General features: G+C 43.1%; 1 protein-coding gene across 2 annotated transcripts in view; it reads left to right on the top strand.

Annotated features, from left to right (window-relative positions):
* The first annotated feature begins 3,330 nt into the window (after nt 1-3,330).
* SEPTIN7 (septin 7) overlaps nt 3,331-18,006 on the top strand; it is a 108,269-nt gene continuing 93,593 nt past the window's right edge. For both annotated transcript variants that reach the window (XM_075315134.1, XM_075315133.1), the window contains exon 1: nt 3,331-3,433. In XM_075315134.1, the coding sequence (XP_075171249.1) occupies nt 3,424-3,433 (10 nt within the window). In that variant the 5' untranslated portion in view covers nt 3,331-3,423. The remainder of the gene's footprint in view (nt 3,434-18,006) is intronic.

Below are 18,006 nucleotides of genomic sequence, written 5' to 3'. Positions count from 1 at the left end.
TATAGGGGGATTGTGACTGTGCACATTTAAGTCTGTAGTCACATGGAGTCTAGAGCTCAGAAAGTCCCTTTAAAAAATTGATGGTTCAATCTCGTAACATCAGACTGTACATACTTTGGAAGGGCTTATGCCGATTAGAGACTGATGCCTACAGATAACATCAGGCAGCAACTGTATGGTGAAAACCTAGCTGTCATACATCTCCTGATGAACTTCACAGTGCACTGGCAATGCATAAAGCTGCTATGTCAGAAATATGTTGGGAAATGTCTGTGTTGGAATTTGATGATCACCTATCTCCAAGATGACATAACTGGGAGGGTGCTGACAGATTCTTGCAGGAACTTGCTCTGGCTGGAGGGCTGTGGAAGTTGTGACCAGGGATTGTGAATAGTGGGAAGTATGACCTGGAAGTCCCTTACCACAAGGTTTGGAGTTCATTCCAGACTTCTCCAGCCTTTCATATGCGTGTTGGTTCAGACACATAGATCTTGGTATTCACATTTCCCCTTGTCTATTACATGGGCTCCAGGAGCAGCTTAATATAGCATTGTTAGCCCACCATTATTTGTCAAAATGGCAAGTGCCTAAGTAAAAATGGACGACAAATTGAGTGCCTTTTTAATTTCCTGCAATTTTTTGCTTGAAGAATGACGTTTGTCAATTTGAAAATATATCCTGTGAAACGTGTCTTAAGCATACGTAACGCATACATCACGTTGATGATGGACTCGGCCATTGCAAAATCTTTCACTTTTTTGTCGTCTCCTGGGTTGCTTTAACAGTATGTGTTGGGTCATTGTCCATCTATACTGTGAAGCTCCGTCCAATCAACCATGCTGCGTTTGGTTGAATCTGAGCAGAAAGTTTATCCCTGTACTCTTCAGAATTCATCCGGCTGCTTCTGTCTTCAGTCACTTCATCAATAAACATTACTGACCCAGTGCCATTGGAAGTCCTACATGCCCAGCCATCGCACTGCCTCCACCATATTTTACAAAGAATGTGATGTGGTTTGGATATTGAGCTGTACCAAGCCTTCTCTTTACTTTCTTCCCATCATTCCGGTACAGGTTGATCTTGGTTTCATCTGTACAAAGAATGCTAATTCCAGAACTGGACTGGTTTCTTTAGCTGTTTCTGGCCTTACTAATTTTTAGGCTGATTATTGGCTTGTGGTGAACCCTCTGTATTTGCCCTCCATGAAGTCTTCTCTTTAGGCCTAGGCCACACAGCGAGAAAATCGGTGCGAGTGGAGTGCAATAAAACATCACATTTTCCTCGGACCAATTCTAGCCTGTGTGTCAGTACACATAAGCGATTATTTTCTCAGCCCTAATCGGACCAAGAAAACAATCGCAGCATGCTGCGATTGTAAGCTGAGACTCTTTCTCTCGCACCCATTCAAGTGAATGGGGCGAGAGAAAAATCGCACTGCACTCGCGGTACACCGGTGTACTGCCAGTGCAGTGCGAGAATGGCAATAGGCGACTACGGAGGAGAGAGGGAGAGAAATCCCTCCCTCGCATCCTGAGTGCCAACCCGCCCCCCGCAGCTGAGGTCTGCTCGCAGGGTCGGACCTCAGATGTAGGCACACTCGTATGACACTCGGCTCCTGCTGTGCTGCCAGCGCGAGCCGAATCTCATGCGAACATCGCAGTAGTGCCCCGTGTGGCCCCAGCCTTATGGTAGACTTAGACACTGATACACCTACTTCCTGGAGAGTGTTGTCCACTTGGCCCAGAACAAGATAAAAAAGGAAGTAAAATCCAGCAGAGAAACATGCGAGAAAAAATTCTTATCCTGAAATAAAAAAATATATATAATCTTTCACAATTCCATTAAAAATCCAGCATTCCACAGTGTGGGGCAAAATGATGGGGGAGATAGTCACACTGGACTACGTGTTTCAGCGTTCACTCACACCACCTTCATGGGCCAACATGATACTAAACATTTTACAGGAAATAGGGTGGGGATCAATTAAAACGGGTGTAGCTGCCTAACAGTGCCTATTCCCCATCTGATAGGGAGCTACACACCTGTTTTAATTGATCCCCACCCTATTTCCTGTGGGAAGTGAATACTTCCTTTTTAAATAGTAGGTAAAATGTTTAGTATCATGTTGATACATGAGGCTTCAGTGAACGCTGAAACGCGTAGTCCGGTGTGACTATCACCCCCATCATTTTGCCCCACACTGTGGAATGCTGGATTTTTTATGGAATTATGCAATAGAGTAATATGTATTTTTTTTACTTGAGGATAAGAATTTTTTCTCGGATGTTTCTCCGCTGGATTATGCTTTTTTTTTTTTTCTAGTTCTGGACTGAGTGGCTGGCTCCCACCCGGTTTCCTTGCGGACTCCTATCTGCTAATCTTCGGCAAGCATTCCACGAGTATTTACGGACACCAGTAAGCTTGCAATTTCTTGTATCATGTTCTCCACTTGGGTGGATGTTGTGAAGGGGTTTTTCTTCACCATGATAGTCTTTTCCTCTTCAAATGAGAGCTCCTTTGACCACAAGTTGTGGGTTCACAGCAGCAGCTTCCAGATGTAAATGCCACACCTGAAATCAGCCCCAGACCTCTTACCTGCTTACTTGATCATGGATTAACGAGGGAATAGCCCTTGCAGCCCATTTTAGTGCTTTTGAGATCATTTTCCCATTACCTTTTGTCCCTTGAAAAAGAGGCAGCTACATATTAGAGCTGTAATTCCTAAACCCTTCCTCAAAGTACAATGTGAATCCCTCGAAATTAAAGCGGAGCCTTTTGTACTTTATGCCCATATTGATTCTATAACTATATTGTGAATATTTTATGTTTTATTTGACTTGCTTATATAGCACTATTTATTGCACAGCGCCTTGATCATCACTGTCCCCATTGGGACTCACAATCTAAATTCCCTATCAGTGTTTTGGTAAACCGCTAAAATGGCAAAACGTCATTGTCCAAATATTTCTCGACCTAACTGTATGTGCTGCTTCCTATTGAGGTGTCCTAGACTGCTAGTTCAGAAATGTTTTGTATGGATATTAGTAAAGTCCTTAGTAAATTGAAGCGTGTTATAGAGCCCCACCTGTTTTCCTTCTTTAGTTTCATTCCTATCTATAAGTTATGTTGGAGTACAGGAAAATAAGGCAAAGAAGGCACTATTCTTGTATCAGGGCTGATTACGGTATGCAACTCAAACCCATTCAGTTGAAAGAGGCCGAACTGTAATAGCAATACAGAGCTTTAGGTTAAATTGAAGGTACAGGCCTGCCTTTCTTGCCTTTTTCTTATCTATAGCAACTAATAATCTTTTCTTTCCATTGACTGCAGCAACAGAAGAACCTTGAAGGATATGTGGGCTTTGCCAATCTACCAAATCAAGTATACAGGAAATCTGTGAAGAGGGGGTTTGAATTCACGCTTATGGTTGTAGGTAAGAGATCATTTAATTTATTTTCTGCTTTCGAACTGCCTTAAAGTGAACCTGTCAGGTCCCATATGCCTTTTAACCTAGTAGCAGGGACATGTGTGAGCTAAAAATCCCTGCCTAACCATCCCTGTCTAATAATATTGTGTAAAAGCAAAGTATAAAACAGGGTTTTTAAATAACGTTTCCCTAAGCTAATAAGCACTGGAACCAGTCGCAAGGGCGTTGCTTCACCCAGACTAGTCTGCCCTCTTACCGTGGTATCAAGCCCCTGTGGATGTGGCACTATGATTTCAATGAGTTAAGGTCACTGCCGTCTCATTGAAATCATGCGCATTTTGTCTCCTTCCTAGCTTCAGATGTGCTCTGCAAATGGTCAAGCGTGCAGGAGACCCTTCTTTTGGTTTTTGTTTTTTTGGTACTGATTTAAAAAAACAAAACCCAACTCATCTAATCTCTGTACTGTTGTTCCTGATTAGCTCGCCTTTGCGTTCTGTCAGCCAAAAGTTATGAAGGTAATACAAATTTTGTTTTTCACAAACTTTTCTGCTTCATTGTTTTTAGATCTTTTATTCAGAGGTTTCTATGGTTACTGATGTATAAGGCCTTGTGCACACTAGGCGTTTTTGCGGCGTTTTTAGCGCCGTTTTTTACCGCGTTTTTGTGCTTAAAATGCAGTGACATTGCTTCCCCAGCAATGTCTGAGTTTTCATTTTTGCTGTCCGCACACAGCGTTTTTTTGTAGCTGCGTTTTTGTGGTGACCACAAAAACGCAGCATGTCAATTATTTCTGCGTTTTTCAGTGCGTTTTTCACCCATTGAGTTCAATGAGATGTTCAAAAACGCAATGAAAAACGCAAATTGCAAATATAGCTGCGTTTTAGTGCGTTTCTATGACTAAAAACGCAGCTATAAACCAGGGCTGTGGAGTCGGAGTCGGAGTCGTGGAGTCGGAGTCGGAGTCGGAGCTCATTTTGGTGGAGTCGGAGTCGGTATAAAATGCACCGACTCCGACTCTTAAAATATATAATAAATTGGGGACAGTAGTGCAATGCAGAATGTGCTGAATATTTTACTAAATAATAACATTTAGTATAATGCTTATATTTAAGTGAAAAATTTATTGTAGTACAATGTGAACATCAGACATTTAATTGTTTTTATGATACAATAATCAAGATATCTGGATAGAACATAAAATATTTATTGGAATACATCTTTAGAACACAAAAAACTAATAAATTGTAAATATGTAATATATATATATATATATATATATATATATATACACACACAGTGTATATACACACACAAGATATATATGTAATCTACTGTATATTACATAGTGTATTACATATTTACAATTTATTAGTTTTTTGTGTTCTAAAGTTGTATTCCAATAAATATATTTTATGTTCTATCCAAATATCTTGATTATCGTATCATAAAAATTATTAAATGTCTGATGTTCACATACACATATTCATGTACTACAATAAATTTTTCACCTAACTAAGCAATATTTGTAGGAGTCTGAGTCTGAGTCTGAGTCTGAGTCTGAGTCTGAGTCTGAGTCTGAGTCTGAGTCTGAGTCTGAGTCTGAGTCTGAGTCTGAGTCTGAGTCTGAGTCTGAGTCTGAGTCTGAGTCTGAGTCTGAGTCTGAGTCTGAGTCTGAGTCTGAGTCTGAGTCTGAGTCTGAGTCTGAGTCTGAGTCTGAGTCTGAGTCTGAGTCTGAGTCTGAGCAAGAGAATTTGAGGAGTCTGAGTCTGAGTCTGAGCAAGAGAATTTGAGGAGTCTGAGTCTGAGTCTGAGCAAGAGAATTTGAGGAGTCTGAGTCTGAGTCTGAGCAAGAGAATTTGAGGAGTCTGAGTCTGAGTCTGAGCAAGAGAATTTGAGGAGTCTGAGTCTGAGTCTGAGCAAGAGAATTTGAGGAGTCTGAGTCTGAGTCTGAGCAAGAGAATTTGAGGAGTCTGAGTCTGAGTCTGAGCAAGAGAATTTGAGGAGTCTGAGTCTGAGTCTGAGCAAGAGAATTTGAGGAGTCTGAGTCTGAGTCTGAGCAAGAGAATTTGAGGAGTCTGAGTCTGAGTCTGAGCAAGAGAATTTGAGGAGTCTGAGTCTGAGTCTGAGCAAGAGAATTTGAGGAGTCTGAGTCTGAGTCTGAGCAAGAGAATTTGAGGAGTCTGAGTCTGAGCCGGTGCAAGAGAATTTGAGGAGTCTGAGTCTGAGCCGGTGCAAGAGAATTTGAGGAGTCTGAGTCTGAGCCGGTGCAAGAGAATTTGAGGAGTCTGAGTCGAAGGTTTGGCTTACCGACTCCACAGCCCTGCTATAAACGCGAAAGTGACGTGTACAGGAAGAGGATTCCTTCTGTTGGTAAACACAGAAGCGTGAATCCTCCCGGTATCGCCATCGCTGCTTCCACAACCTGCCCGGTGCAATGTCAGCTCCCGTGCGGCGTCATGTCTGGGCGGGAGGTGGAGGCAGCGTCAAACAAAAGTGAACAGTAGAAAAAATGTCATACTCACCTGTCTGCAGACTCCCGGTGCCATGTCCGCTCCCAGCTCCTCTCCCAGTACCGCCGCTCCGGCTGTGTGCTGTCTCCCCGCGTACGTCCGATGCCTGCAGGACCTGGCGCTGATCTTCTGATGCGGTCACCTGACGCGTCAGCTGATCGTAATTCTCATGGTGTCGCCGGCTTTTTAGCGCTCGGCCGGCTTAACTTATCAGCTGATCCTGCCGTCAGGAGACTTCAGCTGATTACCGGCAGCTCCTGCAGCGATGGGACAGGATCAGACTCTCATCCGATCGCTCCAGGAGCTGCCGGTAATCAGCACGGACGTGACTCAGTATTTTTTTTTTTTCTTCTACTGATGCATCAGCTGATTGTATAATCGGCTTTTATACAATCAGCTGCTGTGATGTGATTCACATCCTAGAACCTGACACATCATCTGATCGCTTTGCCTTCCAGCAAACCGATCAGATGATATTGGATCCAGATTAGACGGTGCGGGACCCTTGACCCAGGATTACTGCGGAGGGGGGTTCTTTATCTCAATAAAGATGGAGTCACTAATTGTGTTGTGTTTTATTTATAATAAAAATATTTTTGTGTTTACTAGAAATTCATGGTGGCCACGTCTAATATTGGCGTGACACCATGAATTTCGGGCTTGGGGCCAGCTGACAATATTCAGCTAGCCCTAACCCCATTATTACCCAGCGAGCCACCCGTCACCAGGGCAGCTGGAAGAGTTGGATACAGCGCCAGAAGATGGCGCTTCTATGAAAGCGCCATTTTCTGGGGTGGCCAGAAAGCTTGGGCACTCTGCACTGCGGATTCCAATCCCCAGCTGCCTAGTTGTACCTGGCTGGACTAAAAAATTGGGCGTAGCCTATGTCTTTTTTTTTCTTTTTTTTTTTTTTTTTTTTTATTTCATGAAATAAAAAAAAAGAAAAAGGGCTTCCCTATATTTTTGATTGCCAGACGGGTACAAATAGGCAGCTGGGTGTTGGGGGCAGCCCGTACCTGCCTGCTGTACCTGGCTAGCATACAAAAATAAAGCTAAGCCCATGTGTTGTTTTTTTTTTTTTTGTTTTGGGCAAAAAAACTCCTGCATACAGTCCTGGATGGCGGATGCTGAGCCTTGTAGTTCTGCAGCTGCTGTCTGCTCTCCTGCATACACTAGTTCTGCAGCTGTCTGCTCTCCTGAATACAATGAAGAACATATTGAAGAAGGAAATGACATCAGACCTTTTTTTTTTTCTTTCCATCAACAATCTTTAATGGCATTGTTCACTGATTAAAAACGCAGTGAGTAAAAACGCACCAAAACGCAGTAAAAACGCATGCGTTTTTGCCGCGTTTTTTTGCCGCGGGTGCGTTTTTTGAGACAAAACCGAACATAAAAAACAGTGTGAAAAAAACGCCTAGTGCGCACATACCCTAACTGTCAAGTGTAAAAACTTGCAAATACATCGGTTTTCTGCATAGACTCCATTTTTACAGCTATTGAGCCTCATGTTTCTAGACTTCTGTAGTTCACTCTGACATTCTGGCTATCTCCTTCTGGGCCAAATCCTGACTGATGACCATGCATTTTTGTCTAATCAGTGCTTGGAGTTAATCGCAGTTTGTGTTTTTGTCTGTCCACCTGTTTTTTGAGGACTGACCACAGGTTCTCAATGGAATTGAGATCTGGAGCGTTTCCTGGACATAGACATAAAATTTGAATATTTTCTTCAGAGTCACTTGGACTGTAGTTTTTACTGCAGTTTATGTAGTTTTTAGTTGTAGTTGATTATCCTTTAAATAAGATTTGTTATGCAATCTTAGACGAATGTTTTGACTTAATTTATACTATCTTATTGAAAAATGTAATAATATGCTTATTGAGATTGTAGAGATTAATCTGTTCTCCCTCCCTTCTTTCTATTCCCACATCTAACCTTTTTAACTCCTTCCTTGTCCCTCCCGCCACTACTATCTTGAATAAAGGCGATCTTCAAGCTTTCTTTCCTTCCTCCCCTCCCTTCCCCACTCTATACTAAGTAAGATGTTTGTTTATCATGTAAAAATTTCAATAAAGCGCTTTGGAAACAAAGTCCCTTAGATATCACTTTTCCTGTGACATGGTCTCCATGCTGGAGAAAACATTATTACCAAATTGCATCTAGATTATTGGGAGAAGATGCTCTTGCAAAATTGTGACTGAACTAACTTTATTTGATGAAAATCCCCACACATGAATGTCCTAGGATGCTTTACTATTGCCAGACACAGGACTCATGGTAGTGTTCACCGATTCTTTTCCTCCCAATCATTCTTTTAGATGTCCCAAACCGTCTGTAGGAGGCTTCATCAGACATTACTTTGCCCCAGTCCTGTGTAGCCCAATCACTGGACTTTCAAAGTTATTTTTTCTGAAGCCCCCTACAGACTTTGGGTCATCTGGAGAATGATTATCTGGAGAAGAAATGGAAAGTGCCACCATAAGTCTTAAGTCTGTCACCAGTAAAGCATCTTGAGACCATTCATGCGTATGGTTACTTTTAATCCAAGAGAAATTTACAAGTCCATGGCCAGGAAAGTCCACACATCTCATTTCCATTGAGAACCTGTGGTCAATCTGCAAAAATTGAGTGGACAAAGAAAAACACAGAAGTTGTGATAACTCCGAGAGCTTATTCTCCAAGAATGGGTTGTCATCAATCAAGATTTAGCCCTGATGTCAATATTCAGCATGTCAGGGGAGGGGGGAAAGTGCAGAAGTCTTTAAAGAAAAAAGGCCAACTCTATATAATTGAGTCTTTGCATAATAAGCGTGATGTAGTTTTCAATAAACTTATGAAATGCTGATAATTGTACACACTAACCACAGAGGGGGGGAATAGCTGTGCGCACACTGCATGTCACTTCTTTTCCGCAGGCACCTGCGTTTTTTGCCATAAATAACAGTAAAAACCGCGGGGACCAACTTGTGGAAAAATCCGCGGTTAAATCCGCGACAAAAACGCAGCTGCGGGACCCTTTGAGAGGGTCCGTTTTTTTTCTTAAGGAAATGGCACTTTCTAGTGCGCACATAGCCTAAGAATGGCGGTCTGCATAGACCCCAGCCAACTGGAGCTGAACCTGATGAGTGAAGCATTAGCTGCCTTTTTACAGATACGTCATCACACCTTTCTACGTGTCCTGTGTAGCACATCTGCTCAGCACCATTGACCTGGACATGGTCTATCTGCACTTCCGTATATGACCTTTGAACTGTTGGGGCACCGTTTTTGGAAGAATGCAGCCAATTTGTTCTCCGTTTGTACGAATTCAGTACAAGTGTCAGGCATTTACCCTATTGTCCATCCAGCTCCTGATGCCAGCGTGTTTTCCGTGTTGGTGCAGAGATGACCATTTCATAGTTTTGTCTACAGGCTGCTAATGTGTCTGCCCGAAGCCTCGTCATGCTGGTATGATTTAGCTCCTCTGTACACAGACTCAAAGAAGCCTGCAGTTAATAACTTTGGCAAACAAAGACCCATATGTTTCAGCTTGAAGAATTTTTTTGTTTCCCCGTCTAACATCTGTTCAAAGCAGCTTCTCTCTCGTTTACACTTAGGACGCTCCCCCTAATAACATGAATGTCCCGGCCTTAATTCTCAACGCTTTGATATTTGCTGAATTTTAGCTAATGTTCTGCTGATATCTGTAGCACATGTATAGCTCAAGCAGGTATACATTTGGTTAGAAAATAAGTCGCCACCATTTCTTTGGTTTCTAGAGACAAGAACAAGCAGCTGAAGCGCAGCAATTCCTGAAATATACGCTCAGTGCAGCTCCGAAAGGCAGAAATGTCGCGTTTGCGTAGGCTGTCATTATTCTCTCTGCCTGACAAAAATCTGATCTTGCAGTAGGGTTTTGTGACTTGAAAGCTCATAGCAAAATAGTATGGACACATTTAGCATATACTGTACATCAGGAGCTTTCCCAGTGGGAATAATAAGATTGCTCATGTAGGCTTGATTTCTGGTCATCACATCCTGAGGGCAAGATATCCTTTAAATTCTATAGGTTAGGCTTCAATCAGTAAATCATTAAAGACCATACGTTATTACTTTGTTTCGGACATGAATATTAGCACAACACACAATATGCAGTTATTTTCATAAATGATTCATAGAATTGTATCTTGAAGTGCAATTTGCAATCTTCTAAATGAAAACCCTAAAGCACAGTAATAAGAAAAGCACGATCAAGCAAGTAGAGGTTAAAAACAGTTTGTGTCTTGGCATAGCTCTCTCCCCATCCCCCAGTTCCTCTTGGTTTGGTCTGGGAAACTTCCTGTGTTTTTTATTCAAGCAGCGAGCGCTTAGAGCCAAAGGACTGAACTGAACTTTTATTGAATGGATTGATGTGCTGGAATCCTTAATTCTTCATTTTTAGAAGAGAAACTCCCAGGTCACAGAAGACTGGGCAATACCTGCTTGGGTTATGTAATCAATTCACATAAAGCCACAGCAGAGGCTTTTCTAGTTAGTGAGGTTTTCCTTGCAGAATGAGTTCCTCAAGATCCTGCAAGTTCATTAAGAACTTGGACTTTTTCCTAATTCCACATGTGACTAAGATCACCCTGAAATGTATTTTTGGTGTGGATGAATCATGCCCACATTTTTGTATACCATATTACTGGCTTTCTGGTTGGACTGTGAAAGAATGGGAAACGATGGTGCCAGAAAAATCAGAAGCCGGCGGTGATATTAATTATACAGTGCATAAGCCTGCGCTGTATCTCGGGACCTGTAATCAGTGTGTTTTGTCAGTTTCATAGTTGTGGATTTCAGGACCCTTATCTCCTCAGGGCAATGTCCTACATATCTGCGCCTTACTGGAAGTGATGAAGACGTTACTCGCTACGGGACTTTATTATAATTTTTTTTTTCCTGCGTAATTGCATATTGAGGCTTTCTTCACATGATTGTAAAAAAAGTCTTTTTTTTTTCTTTTTCTTTAAAGCTATTTGATGGACAGTGTTTTTAAAAATGTTTTGCAGTGTTTAAAAAACATCAAAATTAGTGTTGAGCGGACACGGATCTGAAAAATCCGGATCCGCACGGTTAGAGGGTCCGATCCGAGTCCGACCAGTACCCCGGGATTCAGGGTGCACTCGGTGGGATTCCGGATCGGATCCGGACTTTGGCGGCATCCCGATCCGGATCCGCCGGACCCGGATTATGATCGATCCGCTCAACTCTAATCAAAATGCTTTTATTTTTTTTTTCTAAAATAAAAAAAAAAAAATAGGTGACCAAAGACTCATAAATATGGGAAAAATTAAGTTGTTAAGACACAGAATAAAAAAACCCATAACACCTTTACAATAAAGTTTACCATATTTTTCAGATTATAAGACGCACTTTTCCTCCCAAAAATTTGGGAGGAAAGTGAGACGTGCGTCTTATAATATGAATGTAGCTTAACGGGGTATTGGAGAGGGGTCGCAAGGGGCCAGGAGAATGCTGCGGTGGCTGGGCTGTTGTGGGGTCGTGGAGGCTGGTGCGACTGTGCAGTGTCAGCGGCTGATGTGCGAGGTCTGCACATGATCCCCAGCGGCTGCTGTGCAGGGTCTCTGGCGACATTACTGGCGCTACGGGTCGAGCGGTAAGGACTTCAAATAATGCCGCCCGGAGTCGGCACATGCTCAGTTATAGCTCTCGGCTCAAGCTTTCATCTGCGCAGGCGCCGCCTCCAGCCCATTGATCTTCCTCCAGCGCACTTCAGGAAAATGGCACCCTTAGGTGGTGCTTGCGCTAATGAGCTCAATCTGCGCTGACTCCAGGCGCCATTTCTTTGAAGCCATCACCGTCTGCCGCCGCTGCAGCCCAAGCCCCAGCACAGCTGCCCCAGCACGGCAGCTGCGGCCGCCGCAGCCCAAGCACAGCTGCCCCAACATGGCAGCCACAGTCTCCGCTGCAGCACCAACACAGCTTCCTCCGCTACTGCCCCCTCCGGTAAGACACCACCGAATTACAAGATGGACCACATTTTTTTTTTTTCTTCACATTTTCTTGCTCTGAATTTTTAGGGTGCGTCTTATAATCCAGTGTGTTTTATAAAACGAAAAATACGGTAAATAGTGGCAAAACATGTGAAATATAGGCATAAAAATACTATGCAAAATGAAAAAAACACTGAATTTATAATATCGTAAATGTATAACTGGAAGTGGGGGGGAAGGGACGACAAAAACTAGAAATCCTAAAACATTAATGGTATGAGTGCTATGAAGACCTCATTCATGCATTTTAAACCTTCATGTAGCTCACTCGGATTCCATCAGACGCTCGTTCTTCACATTGCCGTATGTGCAGTCGTCTTATACAGCATGTGTGCTGCTTGCTCTTTGTCGTTCCTTATGTTTCCATGCTGCAATGACTGGCATCTCTAGGGTTCGCTGGATCTACCACACCTACAGTCAGAAATGAAAATGATCCTAATACTGTGCCAAGAGAATGCGCTTCCCTTAGAAAGACTTCCGATTTTAATCCCTACTGAAACTGAAACGGTTTGGAGAAACTTTTGGCATATGACATATGGTTCTCATTTAGCGGAGCACATTCCACAATTTTTTGGGAAGACTACAGTTATTTTCACTGATAGATTATTCAGATACACATCAGAGAACCTTTTCAACAGATCAGTAATGTCCATCTGGGATGCTAAAACCTAACGCTAATGTTAACACCTTCATCTGCTCAGAGGTAACCAACTTTATGAAGTTACTTTTAACAAAAGGGGTGTGTTAGCTTTTGCAAGCAATATTTTTTTTTTTTCTTGCTCCAATGGGTCATTGATGAGTAGAGTTGAGCGCGGTTCGTGGTTCGTGGTTCTCCAGTTCGCGGCTCGAGTGATTTTGGGGCATGTTCTAGATCGAACTAGAACTCGAGCTTTTTGCAAAAGCTCGGTAGTTCTAGAAACGTTCGAGAACGGTTCTAGCAGCCAAAAAACAGCTAAATCATAGCTTGGTTTCTGCTGTAATAGTGTAAGTCACTCTGTGAATCAAACTATTATCACATTTCAGTGTATAGTGTGCGTGAACAGCGCCTTCAGATCACTGCTGTTTCTATAATGGCGATCGCCATTTTTTTTTTTTTTTTTCTTGTCTTCCTTCCCTAAGCGCGCGCGTCTTGTGGGGCGGGCCAGCATGTCAGCCAATCCCAGACACACACACAGCTAAGTGGACTTTGAGCCAGAGAAGCAACGGCATGTGTGATAGGATCTGCATGTCACATGTCCCTGCATTATAAAACCGGACATTTTCTTCACGGACGCCATTATCTGCCTTCTGCGTCTTTGGTGTCAGACATCACTGTCGCAGCTCCGTCTTCCTGAGTCCTATAGCCGATACAGCTGTATGCGCTGCATACACAGCGTTAGACAGCTTAGGGAGAGCACTTTATAGCAGTCCTTTTAAGGGCTCCAACCGGCAGGGTCAGAGAGCCATAGGTGACAGGTCCTGCAAACAGCAACAGCGTCTGTGTAGCCCAGGTCAGGGATTTCCTACCTGCATTTCACCATTAGGAGGGAATAGAAAGGCAGGCTTCCATTCCTCTACCCAGAGCACCACAATCCTGCCACTGTACCCTCTTGTCCTCTGCACACTCCAACTGATAACTAAGCCATTATACTAGCAAACACTCAGTGTACCTAGTGGCATCCTATACGTGGCTATTGGACTTTGCTATAGTCCCACTAGTGCAAAGACATTTGCAGAGCGCGTCTGCCTGCATTGCACACTACAACTCATTCTAACCAAGCCATTATACTAGCAAACACTCAGTGTACCTAGTGGCATCCTATACGTGGCTATTGGACTTTGCTATAGTCCCACTAGTGCAAAGACATTTGCATAGCGCGTCTGCCGGCATTGCACACTCAAACTCATTTTAACTAAGCCATTATACTAGCAAACACTCAGTGTACCTAGTGGCATCCTATACGTGGCTATTGGACTTTGCTATAGTCCCACTAGTGCAAAGACATTAGCAGAGCACATCTGCCTGCATAGCACACTACAACTCATTCTAACCAAGCCATTATACTAGCAAACACTCAGTGTACCTAGTGGCATCCTATACGTGGCTATTGGACTTTGCTATAGTCCCACTAGTGCAAAGACATTTGCATAGCGCGTCTGCCTGCATTGCACACTCAAACTCATTTTAACTAAGCCATTATACTAGCAAACACTCAGTGTACCTAGTTGTATCCTAAACGTGGCTATTGTACTTTTGTCTATTCACAGTATTGGAACGATATTTGCAGCACGTCTGCCTGCATTGCACACTCTAACTTTTTTAAACTCAGCCATTATACTAGCAAACACTCAGTGTACCTAGTGGCATCCTATACGTGGCTATTGGACTTTGCTATAGTCCCACTAGTGCAAAGACATTAGCAGAGCACATCTGCCTGCATTGCACACTACAACTCATTCTAACCAAGCCATTATACTAGCAAACACTCAGTGTACCTAGTGGCATCCTATACGTGGCTATTGGACTTTGCTATAGTCCCACTAGTGCAAAGACATTTGCAGAGCGCGTCTGCCTGCATTGCACACTCCAACTCATTAAAACCAAGCCATTATACTAGCAAACACTCAGTGTACCTAGTGGCATCCTATACGTGGCTATTGGACTTTGCTATAGTCCCACTAGTGCAAAGACATTTGCATAGCGCGTCTGCCTGCATTGCACACTCAAACTCATTTTAACTAAGCCATTATACTAGCAAACACTCAGTGTACCTAGTGGCATCCTATACGTGGCTATTGGACTTTGCTATAGTCCCACTAGTGCAAAGATATTAGCAGAGCACATCTGCCTGCATTGCACACTCCAACTTTTTTAAACTAAGCAATTTTACTAGCAAACACTCAGTGTACCTAGTGGCATCCTAAACGTGGCTATTGGACTTTGCTATAGTCCCACTAGTGCAAAGACATTTGCAGAGCACGTCTGCCTGCATTGCACACTACAACTCATTGTTACTAAGCCATTATACTAGCAAACACTCAGTGTACCTAGTTGTATCCTAAACGTGGCTATTGTACTTTTGTCTATTCACAGTATTGGAACGTTATTTGCAGCACGTCTGCCTGCATTGCACACTCTAACTTTTTTAAACTCAGCCATTATACTAGCAAACACTCAGTGTACCTAGTTGTATCCTAAACGTGGCTATTTTACTTTTGTCTATTCACAGTATTGGAACGATATTTGCAGCACGTCTGCCTGCATTGCACACTCTAACTTTTTTAAACTCAGCCATTATACTAGCAAACACTCACTGTACCTAGTTGTATCCTAAACGTGGCTATTGTACTTTTGTCAATTCACAGTATTGGAACGTTATTTGCAGCACGTCTGCCTGCATTGCACACTCAAACTTTTTTAAACTCAGCCATTATACTAGCAAACACTCACTGTACCTAGTTGTATCCTAAACGTGGCTATTGTACTTTTGTCAATTCACAGTATTGGAACGTTATTTGCAGCACGTCTGCCTGCATTGCACACTCAAACTTTTTTAAACTCAGCCATTATACTAGCAAACACTCACTGTACCTAGTTGTATCCTAAACGTGGCTATTGTACTTTTGTCAATTCACAGTATTGGAACGTTATTTGCAGCACGTCTGCCTGCATTGCACACTCAAACTTTTTTAAACTCAGCCATTATACTAGCAAACACTCACTGTACCTAGTTGTATCCTAAACGTGGCTATTGTACTTTTGTCAATTCACAGTATTGGAACGTTATTTGCAGCACGTCTGCCTGCATTGCACACTCAAACTTTTTTAAACTCAGCCATTTATAGTAGCAAACACTCAGTGTACCTAGTTGTATCCTAAACGTGGCTATTGTACTTTTGTCTATTCACAGTATTGGAACGTTATTTGCAGCACGTCTGCCTGCATTGCACACTCTAACTTTTTTAAACTCAGCCATTATACTAGCAAACACTCAGTGTACCTAGTTGTATCCTAAACGTGGCTATTTTACTTTTGTCTATTCACAGTATTGGAACGATATTTGCAGCACGTCTGCCTGCATTGCACACTCTAACTTTTTTAAACTCAGCCATTATACTAGCAAACACTCACTGTACCTAGTTGTATCCTAAACGTGGCTATTGTACTTTTGTCAATTCACAGTATTGGAACGTTATTTGCAGCACGTCTGCCTGCATTGCACACTCAAACTTTTTTAAACTCAGCCATTATACTAGCAAACACTCACTGTACCTAGTTGTATCCTAAACGTGGCTATTGTACTTTTGTCAATTCACAGTATTGGAACGTTATTTGCAGCACGTCTGCCTGCATTGCACACTCAAACTTTTTTAAACTCAGCCATTATACTTGCAAACACTCACTGTACCTAGTTGTATCCTAAACGTGGCTATTGTACTTTTGTCAATTCACAGTATTGGAACGATATTTGCAGGACATCTGCCTGCATTGCACACTCAAACTTTTTTAAACTCAGCCATTATACTAGCAAACACTCAGTGTACCTAGTTGTATCCTAAACGTGGCTATTGTACTTTTGTCTATTCACACTACTGCAAATCTATGTGCAGCACCTCTGCATGACAACCTCGTGCTCTGTTTTTAATAAGCTATAATGATAGCACAAAATACTGCCATTTTGTGGCATCATAGAACTGGCTGTTGTATTCCATTAGTGCCCCACTGGTGACAAGCTATTTCTAGCACCTCTACATCACACCCTCATGCACATTTAGCTACGCTAATGTTATAGCAAACTCATGGAATTCATTGCTGCATTTCATAATTCGGAGGGATAGAAAGTCAGGCTTCCTTTAGCTTTTCCTTCTGTTCATAGACAGCATCTCCAAGACAAATTTCCCCTCCACGTCTAAGTGTGGAGAGGCAGCTAGTGCGCATGCGTGTGCCGATGTACCCCAGCTGCAGCATAATTACAGTGTTTCGCCTAGTGAGTATGCTCAGCCTGACTGTGCCATTCCTGACGCTAAGTCTTCATTTCGGGATACAGCGCATGCTCCCACACTAAGTGTGAAAAGCCTCTTTGCACAGGTGCTTGCATTCTGTGCCGGGTCTAAGTCCTGTTTTGTGCCTAGACACCATGCTAAAGCTGATAGTCTTTTTTCAGAGACTGTATTTCATGCTACTGAGCATGCTCAGGCACTTCCTGCATCAGAGACTAGGTCCGGTAATGAACTCTTTGGCCCTGGCCCTGATGTGGGGGTCCCATATAGACCACAGGGCATCAGGTGTCCTCCCAAATGGCTTGCAGAGGCCCACACCTATGACTTGTCACCGCATTATTGATGGTCAGACGATGACTGGTGAGGTGTTTGGGTCATGGCAGCCATGAGGTCATCATTGAAGTTGCGTTTCCAAATAGGACGCTAGTTATGCCACTCATGACGTGTCACTCTGCTTTTGTCTCCAGGAGGTGCATTGTGGTTCACCCTGGTTTGGGGCGGACCCAGGTTATAAAAGGGGCTGGAGCCAACAAGGAGGTGCGCAGTCTTCTATTATGCTCCGAAAGAGCACACCTCCATGTGTTGAACCCATTGCGGCTTTAGGCCAGAGGTAGGCAGGGATAGGGTGGTGGATGCAGGCCACCACCACAGTTGGTAACGCAGAACGGTTAAGACCAGCTCCTGTCCTAACAGTCCTGCTTGTGCAGCCCAGTGGCATTAACAGGCCTGCTGCTGCTGATGCGCCTGCTGTCCACAGGTGTGGCCCCTACGCACACGGTCAGCGTACTCAATGGCCCCTGTGTTGTTAACAGGGAGTTCCTGGGCTGGGTGGGCATGTGGACCCTGTGACGCTAACAGGGCTCACAGTCTCCAGATCCGAATGGCGTCTAACTCGGTTCAGGCTACTATTAGTTTCATAGCCACACAGCTCTGTATCCTCCACCAAACCTTCAAGTTGCCAACCTCTCCTTTTCCAACTGGGAGCACGGTGGACACTGACTGCTGAAGGTGATATATACCTTTCTCTTTCTTTTCTTATTAATTTTTGTTATATAG

The sequence above is a fragment of the Anomaloglossus baeobatrachus genome, chromosome 6 (genome assembly GCF_048569485.1).
Source record: "Anomaloglossus baeobatrachus isolate aAnoBae1 chromosome 6, aAnoBae1.hap1, whole genome shotgun sequence".
NCBI classification, from domain to species: Eukaryota; Metazoa; Chordata; class Amphibia; order Anura; family Aromobatidae; genus Anomaloglossus; species Anomaloglossus baeobatrachus.
This window is presented reverse-complemented; position numbering and strand designations above follow the sequence as displayed.